The sequence below is a fragment of the Leucoraja erinacea genome, chromosome 16, assembly GCF_028641065.1.
Source record: "Leucoraja erinacea ecotype New England chromosome 16, Leri_hhj_1, whole genome shotgun sequence".
NCBI classification, from domain to species: domain Eukaryota; kingdom Metazoa; phylum Chordata; class Chondrichthyes; order Rajiformes; family Rajidae; genus Leucoraja; species Leucoraja erinaceus.
The window spans coordinates 22,754,497-22,780,202 of NC_073392.1; the positions used below are offsets into that span (position 1 = coordinate 22,754,497).

Consider the following 25,706-nt stretch of genomic DNA (forward strand, 5'->3'; position numbering starts at 1 on the left):
CCCAGCTCCCCCACTCCTCCTCCCCTCCCCCCCCCCCCCCCCCCCCCCCCATTCTCCCTCACTTCCCCCACTTCCCCCTCTTCTCCCTCTATCCCCCACTCCCTACCTCCCCACAATGAAATTTGGGATCCCATTGTGACGTCATTGTGACATCGAACGCAGCTGACAGGCAGGGCAAGTGGAAAAGTGTTTTTGTAAAGAGGTTTTTGTCAAGTTTAAGATGCCAATAACGTAAAATATACCATCAATCTGAACGAAACTTGGCTAATGCACACTGCAGGACAATGGTGAGGAAGGTGGGCCAATAATTGTAGCGCTATCGTGTACCGTTTTGCGGAGTTTCCAGAACACACGCACACAAACAAACAAATAAACAAACAAGATGAGTTTTAGTAATATATATATAGATACATCCTTGACTGCTTTTGAACTGATTGAATTCTGTCCTAAATCTTAAGAGCAATTTTCCACACCTCACCAAATAAGTAGCAAATTCAAATGTTATGACCCTGTATTTATCTATCTATTTATTTATTTATACAGCTCTCTCACATCACCTGCACTGTGGAGGAAGTGACTACACCAAGAAGCATACCTATGCAGTATATTATAATGAGAAGGCTACAGATACTCATACTGACCCTACTGTAACATTCTACCCATGCGAATTACAAGCAAATTGACATCTTGTCAAAAGCCCTCCCTCACAACTACCTCTTTGAGGGAAACAAACAATATAAAAATAAATAAATACACAGGTCTCAATCATTCTCAGTTTTTAAAATGGTCTCATCAGTACCAGTGGAAACTGATAGATCATGCAGTAAGAAGGTGATAACACTATAAATGCGCAGTAGAATACAGCGTTTGGCATTCTCACCGCGCACTTCACTTACAAGTTGCATTCAAGTGGGAATTGAGCTGTTTTGTCTCCTTTCATTATTCTGCCTGCTCAAGTAAGTTTGTTGAATACAACTGCCCAAGGATCTCAGAGACATTGGCTATAAGTGTCAGGAAAATGATAGCATCAATTTGCCGGCAGTTATTTATAGCCTGCACCATCACTTTATACGGTGAGTTGTCACCGTAAAGATTGTAAGTAATATAGCAGTATTCTGCACACATCAAATGCCATCAGCTTGCTGTGAGCCACAGGAATTTTAAACATATACGGCTGTTTCCAGAGATAAAAACTTGCTCCAGGAACTTCAGCTGAAGAATGAGGTACATAACTAAAGAGAGGGTGAAGAGCAATGAAAGCAAAATCTACATTAGACAGTAGTCAATCTTATTCACAGCTTTAAGGCTGCATGCCCTTCAGCAGGTTTGTTGTATTTGCATGGGTCTCTGATTGGTAGTGGCCACCTGACTGTGGAACTGTCTCATAACTACCCCTGGCATTGGGATTGGCTGGATACCTCCATCATGAACAGAAGTGATAGGCCATGGAGTTCGCAACTTTGCTGTGACAATTCTACAAATTGCTGGAATTAAGGTTATATTTGATTTAAACCAGCAATTTAAATGACATGAGATTGTACAATACATTAAATGCCGCCCTTTGATTAAAATCAGGAAATCTGAGGAGAATTACCCCTTGAGGAGAATAGATAGAATGAATGCACAGTCATTTACCCAGATCTCAGGGATAAAGAATTTCTAATGTTCACAACCTTTCAGAAGAAATCCCTGCTCAGCTCTGATTTAAAAGGGAAACCTATTTTTCTGAAAGTATGACCTGATTTCTGGATACACCCACTTCAAGAAAAACCTTTTCAGCATCCATCGTGTCACTGCCCATGGAATATAATTTTTTTCAATAAAATCATCTCCAGTGTGAGGTGCTGCATTATGGGAGGTTGAATGCAAAGAGAAAGCATATAGCTATTGCAAGACCCTTAAAAGCACTGATGTACAGAGGAATCTTGAGCTCCAAGTCCATAGTTCCGTAAAAGTGGTAACACAAGAAGATAGAGTAGTAAAGATGGCGTATGGTATGCTTGCTTTCATCAGTCGAGGCACTGAGTATAAGTCAGGAAGTCATGTTCCAAATTCTGGTCGCTCTATTACAGGAGGGATGTGAAGGCTTTGGAAAGAGCACAGAAGAGATTTACCAGAATGCCGCCTGCATTTGTGAGTTTTAGCTACAAGGAAAGGTTAGAGAAACTTGGATTGTTTTCTCTGGAGGATCGGAGGTTCAGGGGAAACCCGATAGAAGTATATAAAATTATAAGAGCATGGCTTCAAATAGAGAACCTATGATTTTATCTTAAAAAAAATAATAATTTTATGTTTTCCTCACTGTGACACTCTACACCATGTTTACTAATACACTCTATGCTATATGCTCTGCATCTGATCAATATGCTTTGTCTAGAGACATCCTTGGCGTTGTCCTCCATTATTACATTTGCATTTTTCTTAGTCTTCCCAAATACCCCTTCATCTGAATCTTCTACTGCCAGATTAGATTTCCTCTCTTGATTCAAACCCCTCGGGCATTCTAATGTAAGCCCTCCAATGCAGCAGTTGCAAAAGTGCCCACAAGTTCAGATTCAGATTCAGATGCAACCTTTCTTGTTGTATGGGCCTGAAACAATCCAAATTTCACAGGACTCTAAAGAGCTTCCTCCACCACCATCCCTTCAACCAGGCATTTGTCTGCCCTATTTCACATCTTCTGTATTCACAAGCATGCAGCACTGCTAATAATCTGGGCATTACTACTTTATAATCTGCTTTATAATCTCTTTCTAAATCACTAAATCCTGCCAGCAGGTATATTTCACTTTTTTCCTCTTTCAGTGACACCAATATGAACCATAACCTCGGGCTGGTCAGAGACAACCCCTTCAGCTGTCCAGAGACAACCTTGACCTTGAAATCAATGTCAAAATCTATTACAGCCGAATTGACTGGCTTTTCCCTTACCACTATTGCTCTCCTTCTCTCCCCTCCCCGCCAACAAATTCCCACAACCCTTCACCCTTGTGTAGCTGGGCTTTCCGTGGTGCTGTGATCTTTGCTCTGTTTGCACAGCCTGAAGAAATCATTAACCTTATGTGAGATCAGTACTAAATACCTGCGAGTGAGCAAGATGGGCTCAAGAGATCCTGCACTACCTGCCTGGTTTTGCTCTTTTTTTGCTTGACAATCACTCATTCTCTCCCTGCCTGCACATTCCAAAATGTACACTTGTCATGCTTGTATCAGGCAGCACTGGCAAGGTCAGCATCTAATGTATGCTCCGTTAACTTGGAACAGGTACTGAGCCTTCTTGAAGCACTGTAGTGGTTCAAGACTTTAATCAAACAACAATGATGAATTGTGATATACGCTCAAGGCAGATGAGAGAGCTAATTGAACCTGGTAGCAATGCATCTGCTGTTCTTGTCTGTCTAAGTGGAGGAGGCCACAGGTTTGGAAGATAAATGTTATGCGAGGACTGGACCAAGCACCTGTCTTGCTCTGTGTGCTGATTTCTGGCTGGCTTTGATCCCTTGTATAGGTTCCCTTTTGAAGGAAATCAGGCTAGATGTGATATCAGAGAGCTGCAGGTTCAATCACAGATATTCAGGTAATCAGCTCAAACACATCCTTCTACAAATGTTGGTGCCATCGAATACCAATGCCCCATACACAAGCGTAGGCACGGGTTTGGTGATTCAATTGGTAAACAGAAAACTGAAAAATAAAATTCTTCATTCTGGTATAAGAGGTGACTTCGCACAAGGCTGCTATACCGTTACTCTTAGTTGTGATTTGTTAACGTGCCATATAGTGTCATACATTTCCAGAAATAAGCACAGTGCCCTAATTGGATCTACTAAAGTAGTTTTCAACGGATGGGTGAAAGATGGTAATAGTAAAATTGATCTGCCAATTTAGACTGATGCAGTGATTATACCACAGGTATAAAAGTTTGATGTGCATATTTAATGCAATTAACATTAATGGCATAAAGAATCAGTGTCTGTGTGCTGTCCACAGACCAAAGAGCTGACGGTTAACAGTTATAGAGAAAGCCAGCCAGAAATAGGTTGTTCCATTGATACTGTTTTTACAATGAAAATTTTATGAGCAGTACTCAGTGGGAGAGATAATGGGAAATTCAATCTGCTTTAACAAAACACTTACTAATAGCAAATGCAGAATAAAAGTATGAAGTGACAAATAACAATAGATCTGGAAGGTCATGGCCAGAGTAACAGGGACAATGGGGATGCACCACACAAATATGCCTGTAGTAGCCATTTAGCTTAAATCAGTATGTTATGGGGTGGGAGATTGCAACCTTCACGTGGTCCGCCCTGCTTCGACGAATGCAATCAACCTGGCGTGCACAATCAAATAAGATCAAATAGAACAAATTGTCCTACAACTTTAGGCTGTGCACACCATATGCAAGAAGAAGAGTATGTTATAATTATAACCAGTTACCTTTAAATTTTTATTTGCCTGCTATTAGGGATTTATACGTAGTCTGGGGCATGGTTTGCGGCTGGGATTCCGGCGCAGACTCCCAAGGAGTTTAGTTTAGTTCAATGAAGATCGTGGGAGGGACATAGTTTTCGACCATGCACGAGCATGACCACGAGTATGATTGAAATGTACTTATACAAGATGAAACTTTTATGAATTATCTTACTGTTTGTACTACTACAATAAAGAAACTTAATCAAGATTGTTTTTGGGAAGATTCATCTTTCGACGGCATTGAATGTCTCGTGGGTGCGTATGGATTATCTTCTGATCCACGGTCATCATTTAAAGTGATAATTGAGGGCTAAACCCTTGAGACGTTGTAAAAATTGTCACTATAATGCCCTTAGCACGCGGGAGATCTGTTCACGTGTTACGAGTTAACAACAGGAAAGCTGTTGTTAACTCGGTGGTAAATGATTTCCAGCCTTTGTTCCTTCTACCCATCAAGAGATGAGTGAAGAAAGAAATGACTGGGCTGTGACCGGTTCTTAATTTTGTTGGCTGGTTTCTGGAGGCAGCATGAAGTAAACATGAAGTGATATAGTGTGCTGCTGTTAATTTGTAATGGTTTAGGTTTATTAGTATCTTATACTCTGAGGTACAGTGAAAAGCTTTGTTTTGCATGCTATCCAAACAAATCAGATACTATACATAAATACAATCAAGTCAAACTCAAGTACAATTGGTAGAGCAAATGGAAAGTTTTTGAGTGCAAAATATCATTCTCACCATTGTAGTGCACCAGTTCCAGAGACAAACTCCAATGTCTACAGTGGGGTAGAGGTATATTAAACAGAACATCTATCTTATGGAACGACCATTCAGATGCCTGAAAACAGCAGAGAAGAAGCTGTTCCTGTGTCTGGTGTTGTGCGTGCTTCTGCATCTTTACCGAGGTGGGGAAGTTCTTTGATTATGTTGGCTACTTTTCCGAGGCATAGTGAAGTGTAGATGGAATCAATGCTGAGGAGTCTCGTCTGTGTGGTGGACTGGGATACATCCAACTCTGCAATGTTTTTGCAAAGGAGGCATTGCGATGGGGTTGGTAAAGAAAATTAGCCCATTTTACAGATTCAGATGTGCATATCTGGTGAATGTGGATGTGGCATGTGATTTCTAGTCAGGGTTCCTATGAGTGTAAGGACGTCCAGAGTGGAGGTCGAGAGGACGTAGCAGGAAAATGGATGCTAAATTAAATGCATGGAATGATTTTCCATACCGTGGGAAATAGAGAAACATGTTGTATAACTTTACAAAATATGTCAAGTTAGTGCTCTTTGAACCACCCATTTATCCAGCCTGTGCAACAGACAAAGCACCATCGCTCTAAATCGTCTGGTATGAACACACCCACATATCAAACCTACTAGGGCAGTCAAAGTGAGGTTTATTTGGAAAGTCGGGCATGGACAAAAACGGCATGAAGATCCAGAGGTGAAGACATTTTGATCAAAGAATTAAACCAAAATTAAATATGTCAGGGTAGCTGTTCATGTTTCATTGAGAATAAATATCATACTTTCCTTCAGACTATTTTAAACTCAAATAAAAATTGCAACAAGTGGTCCCTCAGAATAGAGGCAAATTGTTTTAAGTGGGAAAGGACATTTTCCTCATTTATTTACTCTTCAGATCTAATACCTTTGTGCATTCAGAAGATAAACTGCAATGAGAATTCAGTGGCTTGATTATCACTAACTCTATTCTTTGCATTGGTGAAGGTCAAGATTTTAGATACCTGCTTTGCACCATACTGTCTTTGTGTCAGTGTGCTTGACGTGACAATATTGATTTAGTCAGGATTAGCACTAAATCCTTCATAACAGGAGGTTGCTTTTGATTTGATGGTGCATCCTGAAAGCCGGTCAAATGACATAGTAATACAGCTGCTGACTCTGTTATCTTTTAGTTCGGAGAGCCAAAGATTTTAACCCTTCCAGGCTTGAACGGGGCTGAGATGTGTGCTGACATTAGTTTAGGATCAGGAGTGCAGACTTAAATCTGAGCATGCAAATTGACAGTATACACATATGCCATGCAGCCACCATGTCCATTTAGAACAAAACTACATTTGAAATTAATCCCACTTCCCAGCTCCATTGGTATGTTATGGTTCTTCATGTACTCTTCAAGGCACTTCTAAATATGGTGAGGGTTTCTGCCTCAATGGCACAGCACTACCACCACCACCACCTCAGATACGTCACACAGAGATAGTCAACCTACCAATGAGTGAAATAACTGCTGCTACATCTTTCCTGTATTTTGATGAGCATAATTGTACTCCATATTCAAGCTATAGCCAAGTTGATCGCTTACAGTTTGTGCAAGATCCTCTTGCTCTTGTATTCTATATCAGTCATTAAAGAAAGGTATTTGTATGCCTAAACCACCTTGTCCACTGTCCTTCCTATCTTCAGGAACCTATGGATATGCACTTTGAGATCTCATTCTTCTATGAGCTTTTCGGAATCCCATCTTTTATCATGTACTCCCCTAGCTTTTGCATCATCTCACACATCTCTGGATTAAATAGGTGCCATTTTTGTGCTCACTTAATCAGTCCATTCATATGTTCCTGGAGCTGAGAACTTTCTTCTTTACTATTGACCACAGTGTCATACAGCATGGAAACAGGTCCGTTAGCCCAACACATCCATACTGAGCAAAATTCCATTCTACACTAGTTCCATTTGCCCATATTTGGTCCATATCCCTCGAAACCTTTCCTATCCATGTACCTAGACAAGTGTATTTTAAATGCTGTCTGGCAGCTTGATCCATATACCCACCAACCTCTGAGTGAAAAAGTTGCCTCTCAGGTTCCAATTATATCCTTCTCCTCTCACTTTGAACATGTCCTCTAGTTCTTTATTCCCCTACCCTCACTAAAAGAATTCTCCCTTTCAATCCGCTCATAATTTTATACACCTCTATAAGATCAATCCTCAGTCTCCTGCACTCCATTGAATAATGGCCTGGCTTGCCCATCTTTCCTTGTAGCTCAGTCCTGTCAACATCCTCATAAATCTTCCCTGCACTATTTCCAACTTAATGACATCCCTCCGATAGCAGAATGACCAAAACTGAACACAATACTTTAAATGCGATCATGTACAATTGCAACTGTCCCAACTGTTACACTCAATACCCTGACTGATGGATAATCCGACAAGGGCCTGGAACCAAATGTTAGGCGCACTAATCAATAATTCCCAGGCTTTTATTGCTGCTCTTCTTAAATAAAGACACAATATTAGCCGCCCTCCTCTGGCACCACACCTGTACTAATGATTCATGTACTAATGATTCCAGGGCTCCAGCAATTTCTTCTCCAACTTCCCACAGCATCCTCAGATATATCCAATCAGGCCTGGGAGATTTATCACTGATGATTTTGGTATCATCAGCATAATTATTAATCATGATCCTATTAACACATTGTTACCTTCCAGGTCACACACTGGCCTGAGGTAAACATAATGCCACTTCTTGAGTGTCCTTGGGTCATTGTGTTGCTGGGATTCATCTACCTTGTAGAACATATGTAATTAACGTATAATTTATGTATAAGTTATGTTTTTGTGTACCCAGGTGGCTGTGACGCTTTAATTGCATCAGTACCTGACTAGTGTATATGACAATAAACTTGATTTAACATGACTTGACTTAAAATCGCATCTAATTCACTGAGGTCCTTCAGGCAAGCAATCTGCTGTTTATACCAAGCCAGCCCTTTATGTGACTCTGAAACTACTAATGTATTTGATTCTTAACTGCTTCCCGGATTGAGGAATGATTGAGGATGGGTAATAAATACTGGCATTACCAACTACATCCACATACTGTGAAGAAATAGAAAAGAAGAACGGAGAGAGGCCACATTATAATATTTGGGAGACAAGAACATGGAAGACAATACATCTTTGAAACTGGCAGGGCAGGTGAGGAAGTGGTTATGTGAATAAATAGAGATAAGGGAGTAGAAAAGAAGGAGGTTATGTTGAACTTTTATAAAACATTAACTGGTCCACAACAAGAGTTTGTCATCCCATTCTGCTGATCATGTTCTGGAAAGGATGTAAAGATCCTGCAGAACATGCATAGAGGCCTGAATAAATTTCAGTTACAAAAATAGACTGAAGAAGCTTATATTTGTTCTCAGAGCAGGCTAGGAGGACAATATAAGGATAGATTTACATCTTTTCCCATGAGTAAAAGACCAAGGATAGATTTTAAATGACTGCAAAAGATCTAGGTTGACAAGTTGACAAGAATAAAATCTTCATAATGCAGTGAGCAGTTATGACCTAAAATTCATTGTTGGAAAGTATGATGGATGTAGAATTAATCATGTTTTTTTGAAGGGAATACATAATCACTGAAGGCAAAAAATAACTGATGATACATTGATTGTTATTGGTATTGCTATGTTATTAGTGTTGGTATATTATAGTCATATGTACCTGGATACAGTGAAAAACGTAATTTTATGTGCAATCCAGGCAAATCACAGCACACATATCTACAACAGATAGTACAAATCAACAAAGGAAACAATTCAGAATATAATGTAGACACAAAATGCTGGAGTAACTCAGTGGGACAGGCAGCATCTCTGGAGAGAAGGAATGGGTGACGTTTCAGGTCGAGACCCTTCTTCAGCCTTTAGAATATAGTGTTACAGTTACAAAGAAAGTGCAGATATTAAAATGTGCAGATATACCGTGCCCTCCATAATGTTTGGGACAGGGACCCATCATTTGTTTATTTGCCTCTGTACTCCACAATTTGAGATTTGTAATAGAAAAAGATCACGTGGTTAAAGTGCACTTTGTCAGATTTTAATTAAGGCCATTTTTATGCATTTTGGTCTCACTATGTAGAAATTACAGCTGTGTTTATACATAGACCCCCCCCCATTTCAGTGTACCATAATGTTTGGGACATAGCAATGTCATGTAAATGAAACTAGTCATGTTTAGTATTTTGTTGCATATCCTTTGATGACTGCTTGAAGTCTGTGATTGATGGACATCATGAGTTGCTGGGTGTCTTCTCTGCTGATGCTCTGCCAGGCCTGTATTGCAGCCATCTTTAGCTTATGCTTGTTTTGGGGGCTAGTCCCCTTTAGTTTTCTCTTCAGCATATAAAAGGTATGCTCCATTGGGTTCAGAATGGGTGATTGACTTGGCCACTCATGAATTGACCATTTTTTAGCTTTGAAAAACTCCTTTGTTGTTTTAGCAGTTAGTTTGGGATCATTGGCTTGCTGTAGAATGAACCGCCGGCCAATGAGTTTTGAGGCATTTGTTTGAACGAGCAGATAGAATGTCCATACACTTCAAAATTAATTATGCTACTATCATCAGCAGTTGTATCATCGATGAAGATAAGTGAGCCAGTACCTTCAGCCTAGGCCATAACACCCTCACCACCGTATTTCACAGATGAGGTGGTATGCTTTGGATCTTGGGCAGTTCCTTCTCTCCTCCATACTTTGTTCTTGCCAACACTCTGATATAAATTAATCTTCATCTCATCTGTCCACAAGACCTTTTTCCAGAACTGCGGTTGCTCTTTTAAGTACTTCTTGGCAAACTGTACTTTTGTGGCTAACCAGTGGTTTGCATCTTGCAGTGTAGCCTCTGCATTTTTGTTCATGAAGTCTTCTGCGGACAGTGGTCATTGACAAATCCACACCTGACTCAGTGTTTCTGATCTGTCGAACGGGTGTTTGGGGATTTTTCTTTATTATTGAGAGAATTCTTCTGTCATCAGCTGTGGAGGTCTTCCTTGGCCTGCTCGTCCCTTTGCGATTAGTAAGCTTACCAGTGCTCTTTTTCTTCTTAATGATGTTCCAAACAGCTGATTTTGGTAAGCCTTATGGTTTGGCTGATGTCTCTATAACAGGTTTATTCATGTTTCTCAGTCTCATAATGGCTTCTTTGACTTTCATTGGCACAACTTTGGTCCTCATGTTGATAAACAGCAATAAAGGTTTTCCAATGTGATGGAAAGACTGGAGGAAAGACTAGGTGCTGAGAGCTCTCTTATAGCCGCATCTTATATGCACCTGAGCAATTACAAACACCTGTGAAGCCATGTGTCCCAAACATTCTGGTGTCCTGAAATGGGGGTACTGTGCAAACATAGCTGGAATTTCTACATTGGTGAAACCAAAATGTATAAAAATGGTCTTTATTTAAATCTGACAATGTGCACTTTAACCACATGTGATATTTTCTATTACAAATCTCAAATTGTGGAGTACAGAGGTAAATAAATAAATGATGGGTCTTTGTCCCAAACATTATGGAGGGCACTATAAAAGTGCAAGGACTCCAATGAGGTACAAAGAAAGATTGAGAACACATCCTTAGCTTATGAGAGTTTTGTTTGTTTGATAACAATGGGGATTCTTGCAAAGACAGGCATGGACCTACTAGGTTGAATGGTCTCTTTTTGTGCTTCAATGATTCTCATGGAAGTTTTATAACGTTAAAATGGGGGTGATATAGCAGTACTGCCCCTAATTCTCTATTGTTTCCATAGCGGCTCTGCTCCAGCTCTGGTGCTTTGATCTGCCTTTATACAATTAACTCTTAGAATATATTATGAATAATGAATCCAAATATCAGGGGTCAACATAATCCAAGTTTAGCTCATTTGTTCATGGGCTGTTTTTTGCTACTATGCTTAAATAAAGAACCAAGAAAAAGTCAGCACCTTCTATCAGCCATGTCTATTTTTTTTCTATACATCAAAGCACAAAGTAAAATATACCTCTAAAAAGGTGACATTATGTTGAAAGTATCTTAATGCAATCACTCATGTCACATGTACTGTCTAACCAGATCAATAAAACCATATAAAGATTCACATCACATGCCAAAAATTATCTTGTTCAACATTTGGCAAACAATTTCTTACCCCTGAACATCAGAGTCAACTAGGATGCGAACAAGAATTCCCGTCACAGCTACCAGTATTGGATAATGATCCACGCTCTCCAAACCTGAGGAAAAGAATGGAGTGAATAATATCACAAGCATATATTTTTTTTTTTTAAAAGAGAATATTTAAGATGCTGCATTAATCTACATCAAAGCAAAATTGTTGCAAGAAAGTGTGTATGATCAGAGCCTTCATATGGGTGTCATTCTGCATAGACATGCTTTAGCCGAATAGATTTTGTATTCCAAAGAAATCAAGGGGTTTGGAGAATCAAATGGGAACACAAACATGAGGTATACAATCAGCTTACTGAAGAGCAGTGCAGGTTCATTGTGCCATTTTAGTCTACCTCGGCTTCTTTTATATTGCAATGTTAAACAAGACTGGGGCGTATAAACCTCTAACCCCGCTGGCTGCAATGCAACTTTGGGCCACCCTGCTGCTCAGATATTTTCCAGAATTTCATTCATGGTTACACATCAGTTTGACCATTTTACTCCACTGTCTTTTAACAGCATCTATACGTATGTATTTTACTCTGTTAAAATGCTACTGCTATCCACTTTGTCATAGAGTCAAATAACCAACCATATCCATGGAGAACGTTTTTTCCTGTCTACACCAATCTTCTATGCCTGCATTAAGACCAATTCAAGTGCCTGGTTAAATTGTTTCTAATCCCACAACCTCTGGGCAGTGCATTCCAGATATCAACCACACTCTGTATAAAAAGAGTAATATAATCACAGTGGTAAAATCTAACAATGAGCTGGAAAGATATCCAAAACGTGCTCAAAAATTAGATATTATGGAATATTTTAAAGACAAGAGAAGCAAATAGGTTTAGGAAGGGAGGTTATCTGAATATCTGACCCATAGGAAAGGAGAACAAGACTGAATGGAGACAGGATTATGGCTGGGCCTGGAAGAGATATTTCATTGCATTAACAGCCTGCATAATAATTCAACCCTTAGCAGAGTCTGATTATTCTGAAACATGGTAAAATTAGATGAACAAGGGATTTCCAGACTTCTGTACTAATTAATCAAACAGCGACAAATCCAAATGATTTATATTTTCATAATAGTTGTCACTTAACTCATTGCAATAAAACATACTGCTAGCCTATCCTCCTCTTCTACGCAGTTAATCCTACCTAAATCTGCCCCCTTCCATCTCCATCATTCCCAAGGCACCCACAACGCAGCATATTAGAACAGCTGCTGTCTCACGGCTCCAATGACCCAGGTTCATTCCTGAGCTCCTGTGCTATCAGTGCAGAGTTTGCACTTTCTCCCTGTCACTGCGCAGATTTATCCCGGTTTCCTCTGATATCTCATATATGTGTGGGTTGGTAAATTAATTGCTCTCTTGTGCATAGGTGAGCAATAAGGAGCTGATGGGAAAATTCATGTCATCTGCAGACTTACTGGAGATTTTTTAGGGTTGAAACTGGTGGAATGGAGAAAAAAGAATCAGTGGATACATTACATTTGGATTTTCAGAAGATCTTTCATCAGAAACACCGCGGTGCTGGCTCGAAGGGCCGAATGGCCTACTCCTGTACCTATTTTCTAACCCTAAACTGAGTGGGCATGTACATGGCATATATGGTGAAGTGTGGATGCATGTGAAGTTATCCACTTTGCTGGGAAAATCTGATAGGTACACATGATGATAAATTGGAAAATGTTGATGCAAAAAGGGATCTGAGTGTCCTTGTAAACCTATCACTAAGGTGCAGCAAAACAGTTAAGATACAAATGGTATATCGACCTTGAGTGCAAGAGTTTTTTCAGTGCAGGTACAAGGGAATATTGTTGTGATTCACGAATGAGAAAGAGTACTTCATAAATGCATGTTTTCTTGATCTGAGGGGGTAGTACTGCATCTGGCCAAATTCCTGAACATACATACTTTCTGTGTATATCACTCGGAAGCAAGGCAGTATGGTTGTGGATCCTGCTCCCAATCTGTTCTGGCAGTTACATACATCGAAACAGTCAAAGTACTTCACACACACACAATTCTTATCAGATGGTAGTTAACAGGGAGGCAATGCTGTCTGTATACATTCCAGAACCAGGTCTCGAGCACATTTGTGAACCAAGGAGTGAAGGTGCCTATTCTCACTTTCCTGAATAGTGGGACTGTGTTTCTTACACACACATTCCTGAATAGGGGGACTGTACTTCATACCTACATATTCCTGGTGTAAATCTTTAAGTGTAAAGCATGTTATCAGCTTTTTATGCACTAATCCTTAATGGGCCAACGCTCTATGGTCATGTCACTGTCCCTCAATCTCAGAGGAGGTGAGGGACAGTGACCCGGGGGTCGGGCATCGGAGTGGAGCCTTAGCCCGAGATTCGTCCCCGCGGCTCTGGAGGTGGCACCGACGCCCCCACTCACCTGGTCCACCCCTGGCTCCAGGCCGGGGTTAAAACTTCATGTGGTGTGGATAGAGCAGCTGACGGACAGAGCCGCCGGAGGTGAGGGTGGGAGGCGTGAGCAGTGCCTCGGGGGGGGGGGGGGGGGGGGGGGGGGGGGGGGGGGGGGGGGGGGGGGGGGGTCGGTGCTGGGGACCACCGCCGTGTCTCACCTATCACACCATCTGCACGGGAATGTGAACATGGGAGCGGCAGCATCTATAGAGCGGTAGACAAAAATGCTGGAGAAATGCTTGAGTCTGAAGAAGGGTCAAAGTCAGACATAGCTGCTGCTTCACCCGCTGAGTTTCTCCAGCATTTTTGTCTACAATGCCATTTTAAATAGTTTGCAATGGGCTTAAGCCAATCAAATTGCTCGTTCTTTACGGGAAACCCGCCGACAGAAAACTTTTCTCATTGGTGAGTGTGGAGGAGAGTGACTTTATTTATTTATGTATATATTTAAAAATATATATTTTTTGAGTGTGTCATCAGCGTGAGAGGGTGAGGATTTCATGAAATGCGTCAGTCTCACGCACAGTGCGTGAGAGTTGGCGGCCCTGCATCTGTTACATAATGGTACCCAAGTTGTGTTCTTAACCAATGGGTTCATAACAGACCTAATCTCAGTGCAGACCAGTGTCAAACAAGGCTGCATCAGTCCTGGCACTTTAAGCAGCAAATTTTTTGCTACAATTTTGGACCTCTCCTCAAAAACATTCTTCTGGTGAAGAGTTAATCCATAAATCAAAGGGAAGCTGTTCAACCTGTACCACCATTACTATGTCAAAGTCACCCCAACTTCAGCCATTGAATGTAGTACATACACAATGGTTATGTATTCACATATTCCAAAGCTGAGCTCTAAGTCACAGTTGATACATTAACAGAGGCATACAAAAGAACGGCTTTGCATTTAATACCCAATGAACAAATAAATCATCTTGCTTCTGTTATACGATGTCATCCACCACTTATGATGGTCAATGACAAGACCCTGGAAAACATGATTTACGAGGCAAGAACCAAGACTTCAAACCTCAAAGAAAGTGCACTATTTATTATATTCAGGACAAGTGACAAAACAAAGCAATACCAATGCCAAGAAAGGCATACTATTAGCTCCCTCATGGCATGAGATCATTTGGTGGATAGAGGAGACAGTTCAAAAATGTCCTCAGGGTTCTTATAAAATTGTAACCACTACTCTGACTAGTGGGAATCCTTCGGCTCTTCACTGCTCAAAATAGAGAAGTAGTATTCTCGGTGACACTGAGAAAGTTCACTGGAAGCACCACTGCTCAACTGCATGTCCGAATCATAGGCCCCATTAGCTATTTCAGAACCTATACCACTGGAAACAAGTGATCCTAAGCTCCAAGGATGAATTACAGAACGTATACCTTATGACGCTAAATAAGTTAATGCAAGTTAGGGTTGGTTAAATTTATTAGTATCATCACGTGCATTTAGACACAGTGAAACACTTTTGTTTGTATGCTATCTAGTTAAGTGATGTTCTAAGTGAGTACAATAAAGCCATACACAGGTACCACATGTAGTGCAAAGAGAAAAATACCAGTGCGCAGAATATAGCAAAGAATATAGAATGGTTATAAATCTAATAATCTAAAGGTAGCCACATGTCAGGTAAGCATCATGAATGTCTTTTATAAAGCCTTAACAAAAGAGCATCTGAGAAAGTAATGAGGATGCCACTCACCAGGTAAACGCAGATTGACAACGCGGTCAAAGAGATTCTTTTCCGCTGTCACTCGGTTCAATACTTGATTTATCAACTGTGGAAGAAACAAACAGGTATAAATTAGTAACAAACAAAAGAAGTCAAACGGCTTCTATCATTGCTCAAATTTGCTTATGGCTATTTCCTCAATCATAAAACTAGACTTAACACTAACCCAAGCGTAATTCCTCTAGTCGTCCACTTATATTTAATACCACCATCCCAATATATATTTTCAGGTTAGCTTGGATTGTTTAAAGGGGAAACTTAAAACTACTAAATTTGCGGAATGAGAAGCTGACTCATACTTCAAATGTTGGCCTTTTTTGTTGGAACTACACATACATATTTAATACTACAACAGATCACCCCACGTAGTCTCCCCATAATTTAACACTAACCACATTTGAAAATGTTTAATATGCCATTATATGCTTACTATATTGCCTTTTTAATCCATTCATTTAAAACATTAGATCCAATCATTTTAACTACACGTTGTTTCTGCTTGTTTTGCCCACAGATTTGAACAAAAGCTGGAAGCCAAATTTTTAAAACTATATTTTTATAATGTTCACGCTTTGAATTTATAACAATGTCGATAAGTGTGTATATTTAAAATTTTAAGTGAATGGATAAAGTGCACTAATTATATCTGTTAGACAATAGGTGCAGGAGTAGGCCATTCGGCCCTTCGAGCCAGCACCGCCATTCAATGTGATCATGGCTGATCATCCCCAATCAGTAAGAATTAAATGTCGACAAAACAAAGGAGATGGTTGTCGACTTCAGGAGGGCGCAGCCAAAGCATACACCCCTCAACATCAGTGGCACCACAGTGGAGAGAGTGGAGAGCATAAAGTTCCTCGGTGTGCAAATTACAGACAGCCTCACCAGGTCCAGGAACACCACTGGGACCGTCAAACGGGCCCATCAGCGACTGCACTTCCTGAGGAAACTAAAACAGGCCTCACTCCCCACCAACATCGTCAGGACTTTCTACAGGGGTACGGTGGAGTCTGTACTCACGTACTGCATAAATACGTGGTACTCCACCTGCAACTGCTCGGACAGGAAGGCTCTGCAGAGGGTAATGAGGGGAGCAGAGAGGATCATTGGCGTCTCCCTACCCTCGGTACAAGAACTGTTCCAGAGCCGCTGTCTGAAAAAAGCTCAGAGAATTGCTAAGGACAAACTGCACCCCCTCCACATACACCTGGATCTCCTGCCATCAGGCAAGAGATATCGCAGCATCAAAGCCCGGACTACAAGACTGCTAAACAGCTTCCTGCCACAGGCTGTGAGGCTGCTAAACAGTCACTCTGTACTCACAGTCACCTGATTCTGCGGCTGGCACGGACACTTTAATAACTGGCACTGGCCACTCAAATCAGCTGCCCCGGACATTTTTATGATTGGTTTTACTGTTTTTTAACGTTGTTGTTTTAACTGCTTTTAACTATTTATACTGTTCCATCAGGGACGGGATTGTTTTTAGTGTTATTATGTGTGAAATGTTTTAAATTTCATGCGCGATGCTCCGGTATTCCCTGGGAAACGTCTTTTCATTTTGCACTGTACAACTGTTGCTTGCAAGAGGACAATAAAGGTTGATTGATTGATTGATTGATTGATTGATTGATTGAGTAACCCTTTCCTGCCTTCTTCCCATATCCCCTGACTCCGCTATCTTTAAGAGCCCTATCTAGCTCTCTCTTGAAAGTGTTCTATCGTCAAGTGAAGAATGGCAATTCATGAAAGGGAAAAAGACACATATACACATGCAGGGTCAGCCCCAAAATCTTATCTCACTCTAAGGTTTAAAAATTGAACAGATTTTAAAAGAAATTGCTGGAAAGAAATATTTAAGCATTGTGTTAGGTGTTGATAGAAGGTTTGATGAGAGGTAAATGAATGGAACGAAGTGGGAAGCAATATGTATGGCGACTGAAAGGATCAAGGAGTGATGGTAAAAAGGGCACAGAACAGAATGAAGATAGACACAAAATGCTGGAGAAACTCAGCGGGACGGGCAGCATCTCTGGAGAAATTCTCCAGCATTCTCCAGAAATGCTGTGTGTCCCACTGAGTTACTCCAGCATTTTGTGTCTATCTTCAGTTTAAACCAGCATCTGCAGTTCCTTCTTACACAGAAAAGTGAATGATATGGCTGATAAGTGCTTCCATGAAGCCCTTTATAGCTCACTCTTCCCCTTCCCATCTCATGATTTTTCTTGGAATCCCACCAGATTTATTAAGGAACTCCCAAGAAACTGCCCCAAAAATGGAACAACTGAGATGACACCACTTAGGGACATCTCAGAATTCTGACAGGTTTGGACCATGCCCAGTTTACCCGTTGCCCCTGAATAGATGTTTCCCTATGAGTAGCCATGCTCACAGACAAAGTCACGTGAGCAAAGGGGGATGATTAAATTAGAATAGAAATACTAGTATGAAGAGCCATATCAGCTGCTCCTGCTAACAAATATTGCAGTAAAATGTGCAGAAAAACTTACATTGTAAACAGGTCAAAAACCAGGATGGTGAAAAATGAAGTACTAGCTGGTAATGATAACAGTCATTTGTCTTGGTGGTGCAGAATAAGGTTATCCAGAAAACATGTGACGAATCAGTGAATTGAACTGTATATTAATGTTTAATGGTTAACAGGACACAGTGCAGTTTCTATTAAATACTTTCTTGGGGTAACAGCCCAAATACAACCATTCCCGACGTTCCCCTTTCATGAGACTTACAATTAACAAATTGGTAATAAAGTTTGTATTTTGTTATAAAGTACAAAAGTGGGGAACTGTAAAAGAATAACATGAGGGCGAAAGGTAACAGGACATCCGTTTAGATTCCTTGAGGGTGGTCTTGAAAGAAAACTCCGGGAACGTGGATGTGTCTGTCGGAGGTGCATGATATCTAACTGTTGTTAAGACCATTCTGATGAAAGACAAAATGCCAAAGAGCCTGTGTGAAATATGTTTGGGTTAATGGTGTAAATAAACACCTAAGAGAAAAAACATTGTATAACGCTCACATGAATCTTTGTTCGGTGAACAGTTTAGTTTGACTGTTTCCAACGGACCATGTATTTGATGCACTTAAATAAAGTCTCGACTGTCTTGGTCGATCTATGTGGTGTGTTTAGAAGTTTTCTTTAACTTTGCCTGGATTAGAGGGTATTATCTCTAAAATGAAGTGGATAAACTTGAATTGTTTTCTTTGGAGCATTAAGGGGATAAATTTATGAAATTATGAGAGGCAGAGATAGGATAGATGTCAGAAGCCTTTTCTTCTGCAGGGTTGAAAATATGCCCAAAAACCCTAGAGGGCATATATTTTAAGGTCAGAAATCACTCTCTATTTTTCTTCATTCGCAACCTCTCGCTACATTATTTTACAAATCACTTTTCCCAGGGTTTTTAACGGAAAGTTTCAAGGAGATGTATATAACCCTGTTTATAAAGTGCGAGTGATTTTTTTAAAATCCAAGAGTGGTAGAAGCCTACATCGTGCATTTGCCAATTAATGTAAATTAGATATAAAAATCATGTTATATTGTGAATTATTTGTGAATAATTTTTGGACACTTAGGGAAGAAATGGGTACTATAGTGCTGTTTATAGAGGCTTTTAGATTGGCACATACATATGCAGGGAATGAAGGGATATACATTATGTGCAGACTAAGGAATTAACTTAATTTGGCATCATGCTGATATTGATATTGTTATTGTGGATTGAAAGGCCTGTTCATGTGTTGTTATACTGTTGAATGTTGAGATTAGGGACACGTTGAGTCAAATTTAGCAGAGATTATTAGAATAAAAATTAAGTCTACCACTGGAAACTCTCAAAATTAATACCCAAGGTAAATAGACCAACAAAAATAATAAATCAGCATGTAAAACTGATTGGCTGATGCACTATAGAAAGCTTAGTTATACAATATCTCCAATCAGTTTTTTGAGCATAAAGATAAATATTTACTGTAAACATGACAATTCCAAAAGCTAAGATCAAGAATAGAGATTTTGGGGTATCATGAAGTAACCACTGTGATTTGCTACGTTAAAAGTGCACATGGGATGCAGGTCTGCAGCTTACCTGTGCCAGACGTCTCAACAGTAGTTCTGCAGACTGTCTAGTCCAGTTCAGAAAGATCTCCGGGACAAGTGTGACGGTCATTTCCAGAACTCTCAGCAGGCTCACGGACAGGTCAAAGCAAGTGGCACAAACCTTCAGCTGGCGACTGTCGACGAAGTTCCTCTCTGGTCGCTCAGCAGCCTGTTGTATCTGCCAGGGAAAGGAATAGGTAGTATGACCTCACATGGAAGATTTCCACATCAACATAGAGACTAGAATTAGACTGTTCTTCCTGCTGGTTTTATTAGGGCAAGGAATTTACAGCAAGAAATGATTGAGACAATACCATTTCAGCAATGATCAAATTGTAAGTACAAAAATATATGGTCTTAGTGCAAATTAATATATACAGAAGGTCCTTGTAGGTCACATTAAAGAGGAAAATTACTTCACAATAAAACCTAGATTAAAAACTACAAACCGTGATATCACTATCAAACAACTGTAGATTTACTAGAGAGAAAGATCTGGCGTGCATGGCAATAGAAGATGGGATTCAAAATGAGATAACCACATTTAATAAAAAAATATTAAATAAAGAATATTATTTGTTTTTATTTGTTATATATTGGTTTTAAAAAGGTAGCAGTCATTATTATACATATTTATAATTCATGAGTGAAGGTGGCATTGCCAGAGGAAAGATTTAATCACACCTTTTCCTAAGAAGAGAAATGTTCAGGGAACCAAAGATGCACAATGATGCAGTCACATGGATATGAAAATAATATATTCTGTCTGTCTGTCTGTCTCTCTCTCTCTCTCTCTCTCTCTCTATCTCTCTCTTTCTCTCTCTCTGAGTTTTCACACAGAGAGTGGTGAATCTGTGGAATTCTCCGCCACAGAAGGTAGTTGAGGCCAGTTCATTGGCTAAATTTAAGAGGGAGTTAGATGTTGCCCTTGTGGCTAAAGGGATCAGGGGATATGGAGAGAAGGCAGGTACAGGATACTGAGTTGGATGATCAGCCATGATCATATTGAATGGCGATGCAGACTCGAAGGGCCGAATAGCCTACTCCTGCACCTATTTTCTATGTTTCTATGTTTCTATGAATACAAAAGTTGGATTGTTATGTTACATTTGTACAAGACACTGGTGACATCACACTTGGAGAACCAGAGGGCATGGGTTTAAGGTCACACTTGGACTATTGTGTTCATTTTGGGCATCTTGCTATAGGAAAGATGCCATAAACATGGAAAGAGTGCAGAGAATATTTACAAGGATTTTGTTATGATTCGAAGGCCTGAGCTATAGGGAGAGGTTCGGCAGGCTAGGATTTTATTGATTGGAACCACAGGAAGCTAATATTATTGAGGTTTTTCAAATCGTGAAGGGAATAGACAGGGAGAATACACAGAGTTTGCAGCTTAGGGGAATCAAGTACTAAAAGCATGAAAGGGAAAGAAGGACTATCCATATACAGCAAGCAAAGGATGCGTGGCAAGTGACTTGGTTGGAGTGAATGGCCTGCTCCTGTATTGTACTCTATGCAGTTCCATACTAACTGTTTTCTTTAAATTTAAAAGTATCGCTTTTATTTCATCTTTTCCCACACCATTCTTCTGTTTTCATCAGCCTCTCTCTGCTCCTTTCATTTTTCTCTCAGGCACATTCCCAAGTGACTATCCAACTCTTAATTGCTGAGCAATCTGGTTACTTTCTGCCCACTGCCCCATAATTGATCAATATCTTGAAATACCTTTAACCATACATTACTGCACCCAGCAAAAGCAGCGGCCCCAAAATTTATTGCCCACCTTCACGCCAAGTGCAGAAGGCGATTCCTTTCACCTTTCTTCCCATTTCACTCATCCTTACCACCACTGTAACTCAGAGCTCCCGTGGATTTTGAAGCAACAGCAACAAAGAGAAGCAGGAGAAAGCACTGATTGGCTCTAGCCCGAGTGGGAGGAGTTAGAAGTGAGTCAGAGGGGGAAAACAGTTGAAAAGGAGAGGCAAAGCACAGGCAGACTTAACTCAGAGCTCCCGTGGATTTTGAAGCAACAGTAACAAAGAGACGCAGGAGAGAGCGCTGATTGGCTCTAACCTGAATGGAAGGAAAGTTAGAAGTGAGTCAGAGGGGGAAAACAGTTGAAAACTGAGGAATTTGGTTTGTAAATTGGTAAATTAGGCAATATATCAGTCAATATAAGCAAGATGGCTCTTAGGGAACAGAAGTGAGGGAGTGGCCTTGTGTGGGAAGTGCTTGTGAATAAAGTGTGTGTCTTTGGCTCGAGAGTCTTCAGAGAGGAGGCTGAGGAAAGGAGGCTACACATAAAGTGTGAGAGGACGAAACGCGGTGAACACGTCATGGCTGATCATCCCCAATCAATACCCCGTTCCTGCCTTCTCCCCATATCCCCTGACTCCGCTATTTTTAAGAGTCCCATCTAGCTCTCTCTTGAAAGCATTCAGAGAACCTGCCTCCACCGCCCTCCGAGGCAGAGAATTCCACAGACTCATCACCCTCTATGAGAAAAAGTGTTTCCTCGTCTCCGTTCTAAATGGCTTACTTCTTATTCCTAAACCGTGGCCCCTGGTTCTGGACTCCCGCAACATCGGGAACATGTTTCCTGCCTCTAGCGTGTCCAAACCCTTAACAATCTTATATGTTTCAATGAGATGCCCTCTCATCCTTCTAGTACCATCTGCCCGCGTTTGGCCCATATCCCTCTAAACCTTTCTTATCCATGTGCCTGTCCAAATGTCTGTTAAATGCTGTGATAGTACCTGCCTCAACTACCTTCTCTGGCAAGAGAAGATGCTGCCTGACCCGCTGAGTTACTCCAGCATTTTGTGCCTATCTTTGGGGTAAACCAGCAACTTTAGTTTCTTCCTACACATACCACAACTCATTCCACATACCCACCACTCTCTGAGCAAAAAAAATGCTTCTCAGGTTCCTATTAAATCTATGACAGCACCCATAGTCAGGATCAAACCTGGGCCTGTTTCTGTAAGGCAGCAACTCTTCCGCTGTGCCACTGTGTCACCCCAATTCTGAAAAGTAAGTTGGCCTGGATCCCGTGGAGTTGCCTAAGTAGTTGGAGAGAATGGAATTCTGAATAGATAAAAGCACAGCTAGACTTTACTGTGGGAGTACAGTGATCCTTACCTCCTGGATCATGCCAATGAACTCGGAGAAGGCCCAATTCAGCTGGTTGAGCACACTATTGAGGAAACTTGCTGCCATTTCACAGTCAGAACGCAGCAGATCCGCCATATGTTGTTGCAGTAGAGTAGAAGGACAAGGTTCTATAGGAAAGCAGAAATGCAAAGTTGCCAGTTAATAGAAAGTTATCAAGGAAACAAACATGATTAGAGGGTTAACGGCAATGGCCCATGTATCAAAATCCCGGAGGGAGATATTCCAACAAATACTTTGCCCGAGGGTATGTATCCTTAACTGACTCAGAAAGGGTGAAGCGGGGTAGACAGACAGTGGCTGTGCAACACTAAGACTTCCCCTCCATGAAAACTACAGATCAGGAGTGAGGAGTCAAGTCGACAGTGCTTATACAATGCATTCAGAAAGTATTCAAACCCCTTCACTTTTTCCACATTCTGTTACGTTACAGCCTTATTTTAAAGTGGATTAAATTATTTTTTGTAATCATCAATCTACACACAATACCTCAGAATGAAGAATCGAAAACAGGTGTTTAGAAATTTTTGCAAAGTAATTAAAAATAAATAACTGAAATATCACGTTTGCATGTTTTCACACCCTTTGCTATGACACTCAAAATTGAGCTTAGGTTCATCCTGTTTCCATTAATTATCCTTGAGATCTTTCTACAACTTGATTGTGGAGTCCACCACTGGTAAATTAAATTGATTGGACATGATTTGGAAAGGCACACACCTGTATATATAAGGTCCCACAGTTGACAGTTAAAGGAATTGTCCGTAGACCTCCGAGACAGGATTGTGTCGACACAGATCTGGGGAAGGGTATAAAACAATTTCTGCAGCATTGCAGGTCCCGAAGAGCACAGTTTTCCTCTGTCATTCTTAAATGGAAGAACTTTGGAACCACCAGGACTCTTCATAGAGCTAGCTGCCCGGCCAAACTGAGCAATCGGGGGAGAAAGGCCTTGGTCAGGGAAGTGACCAAGATCCCGATGGTCACTCAGACAGAGCTCCAGAGTTCCTCTGTGGAGATGGGAGAACCTTCCAGAAGGACAACTATATCTGCAGCACTCCACCAATCAGGTCTTTATGGTAGAGTGGCCAGACGGAAGCCACTCCTCAGTAAAAGGCACCTGATAGCCCGCTTGCTGTTTGCCAAAAGGCACCTAAAGGACGCTCAGACCATGAGAAACACGATTCACTGCTCTGATGAATCTAAGTGGCAACCTTTTCACATATGGGAATATGGAGCGATCTGCCAGAGGAGATAGTGGAGGCAGGTACTACAATGACTTTAAAAAACATTTGGACAGGTACATGGAAAGGTTTAGAGGAATATGGGACTAGTGTGGATAGGGCATCTTGGTCGGCATGGGCAAGTTGGGCCGAAGGGCCTGTTTCTGTGCTGCATGTTTCTATAACTATGTAGAAAAACCAATCTGCAGAGAGAAATTTTGATAAGATGGAAGGACAGTGGAGATTAGAAGGACAATTCAATTATCAATAGGCAGAACCACCAGCGCGAGCAGTAGACGAGGGAGGGAATGGCTCTGGCAGTCTGTTCAGAATAAATTAGACAAACTTCAGTAAGTCCCACACCAACAAATGTAATAAGGATAAGATCATTTCCTACTCTATTATCATCCAATGTCCTCTCTAAGATGATGATTAGTGCTCCTCTATATTGAATGACATTTGGATGTAGTACCAAGAGCAACAAAAGGACATAATGTATTATGGAGGGCAGGGTCAATGCCCATTAACAAAGGGGGTTGACAACAGAAATAAACAAACTGGACAAAGGACAATTGCTGCAAGACTTGGTCTGTGGTGGGCAAATGGGTGAAGCAGCAGTAGAGATGAACCCACGACCCTCACCAACCTACAGGTTGCAGATAAATCTTTCATATCAGCTAACAGGTGTGACCAACAATGCTGGCAAAAGAAACAAAAGTTAGTCTTCAAACTGAGGATATTGTCCATCACATTGTGTGGCACAACCATCAATGAAACTGAGATCAGAACAGATTATGCAGCATGAAATTGTAGAGGCACTACCACCATCAGAATCAGGGTAGAAGATTGCAACCTTCGACTAATGCAATCAACTCGACATGCACAAACCGAAGATCAAATAGGACAAGTTATCCAACAACTTTAGACTGTGCACGCCACACGAAAGAAGAAGACCATCAGAATCCAGATTCATTTAAAATATAATCTGTAATATAATATAAAATATAATCTGATACAAAATATAATCTGTAACCTCTTGGCCCAACACATCCCTTATTTTGAACTAACTATCAAGCTAGGGAATCAATTGTGGTTCAAAGAGTAGTTCAGAGGGACATGCCAGGAGCACCAAAAGGCATACGCGGTGAAGATGCCATACAGGGAAACTTGTGTGCCAAATAGCAAAAGCAGCCTGCGTTATGCAATCTCACAACTGTTAGATCAATTTAATGTTATACATTTATTCTAATCAATCTAACCCCTTTACAGTAACATCAATGCAATGATCCATTGAGCCATCGTCTGCCACCGCACAAACTTTGTCAGAGTTTTACAATTGTCCTTGCAAGCTGCTGACAAGACTGCAAATAAAATGAAGTGTCCTTGGACCGTCAAGCAATTTAGTGCAATGATTGATTCGAATGAAGGGGGTGTAGGCTGCACACCACAATGACAAAATAACACATCTGCAGGATCACACAGTGTGAAGAACACTGCCAGATTCTACTGCATTTATTTCACAACCCCGATCAGTAAATTTAACAACACATCGACAAGGCAC

At 40.8% G+C, this 25,706-nt stretch overlaps 1 protein-coding gene across 4 annotated transcripts in view; it reads right to left on the reverse strand.

Moving 5' to 3' along the window:
• Positions 1-25,706, reverse strand: part of LOC129704606 (E3 ubiquitin-protein ligase RNF123) — a 184,890-nt gene that overhangs the window by 60,834 nt on the left and 98,350 nt on the right. For all 4 annotated transcript variants that reach the window (XM_055647838.1, XM_055647839.1, XM_055647836.1 and 1 more), the window contains exons 32-35: positions 22,893-23,032; positions 19,735-19,923; positions 15,596-15,671; positions 11,419-11,503 (exon numbers count right to left, since the gene is read on the reverse strand). In XM_055647838.1, coding sequence (XP_055503813.1) covers positions 11,419-11,503; positions 15,596-15,671; positions 19,735-19,923; positions 22,893-23,032 — 490 coding nt within the window. The remainder of the gene's footprint in view (positions 1-11,418; positions 11,504-15,595; positions 15,672-19,734; positions 19,924-22,892; positions 23,033-25,706) is intronic.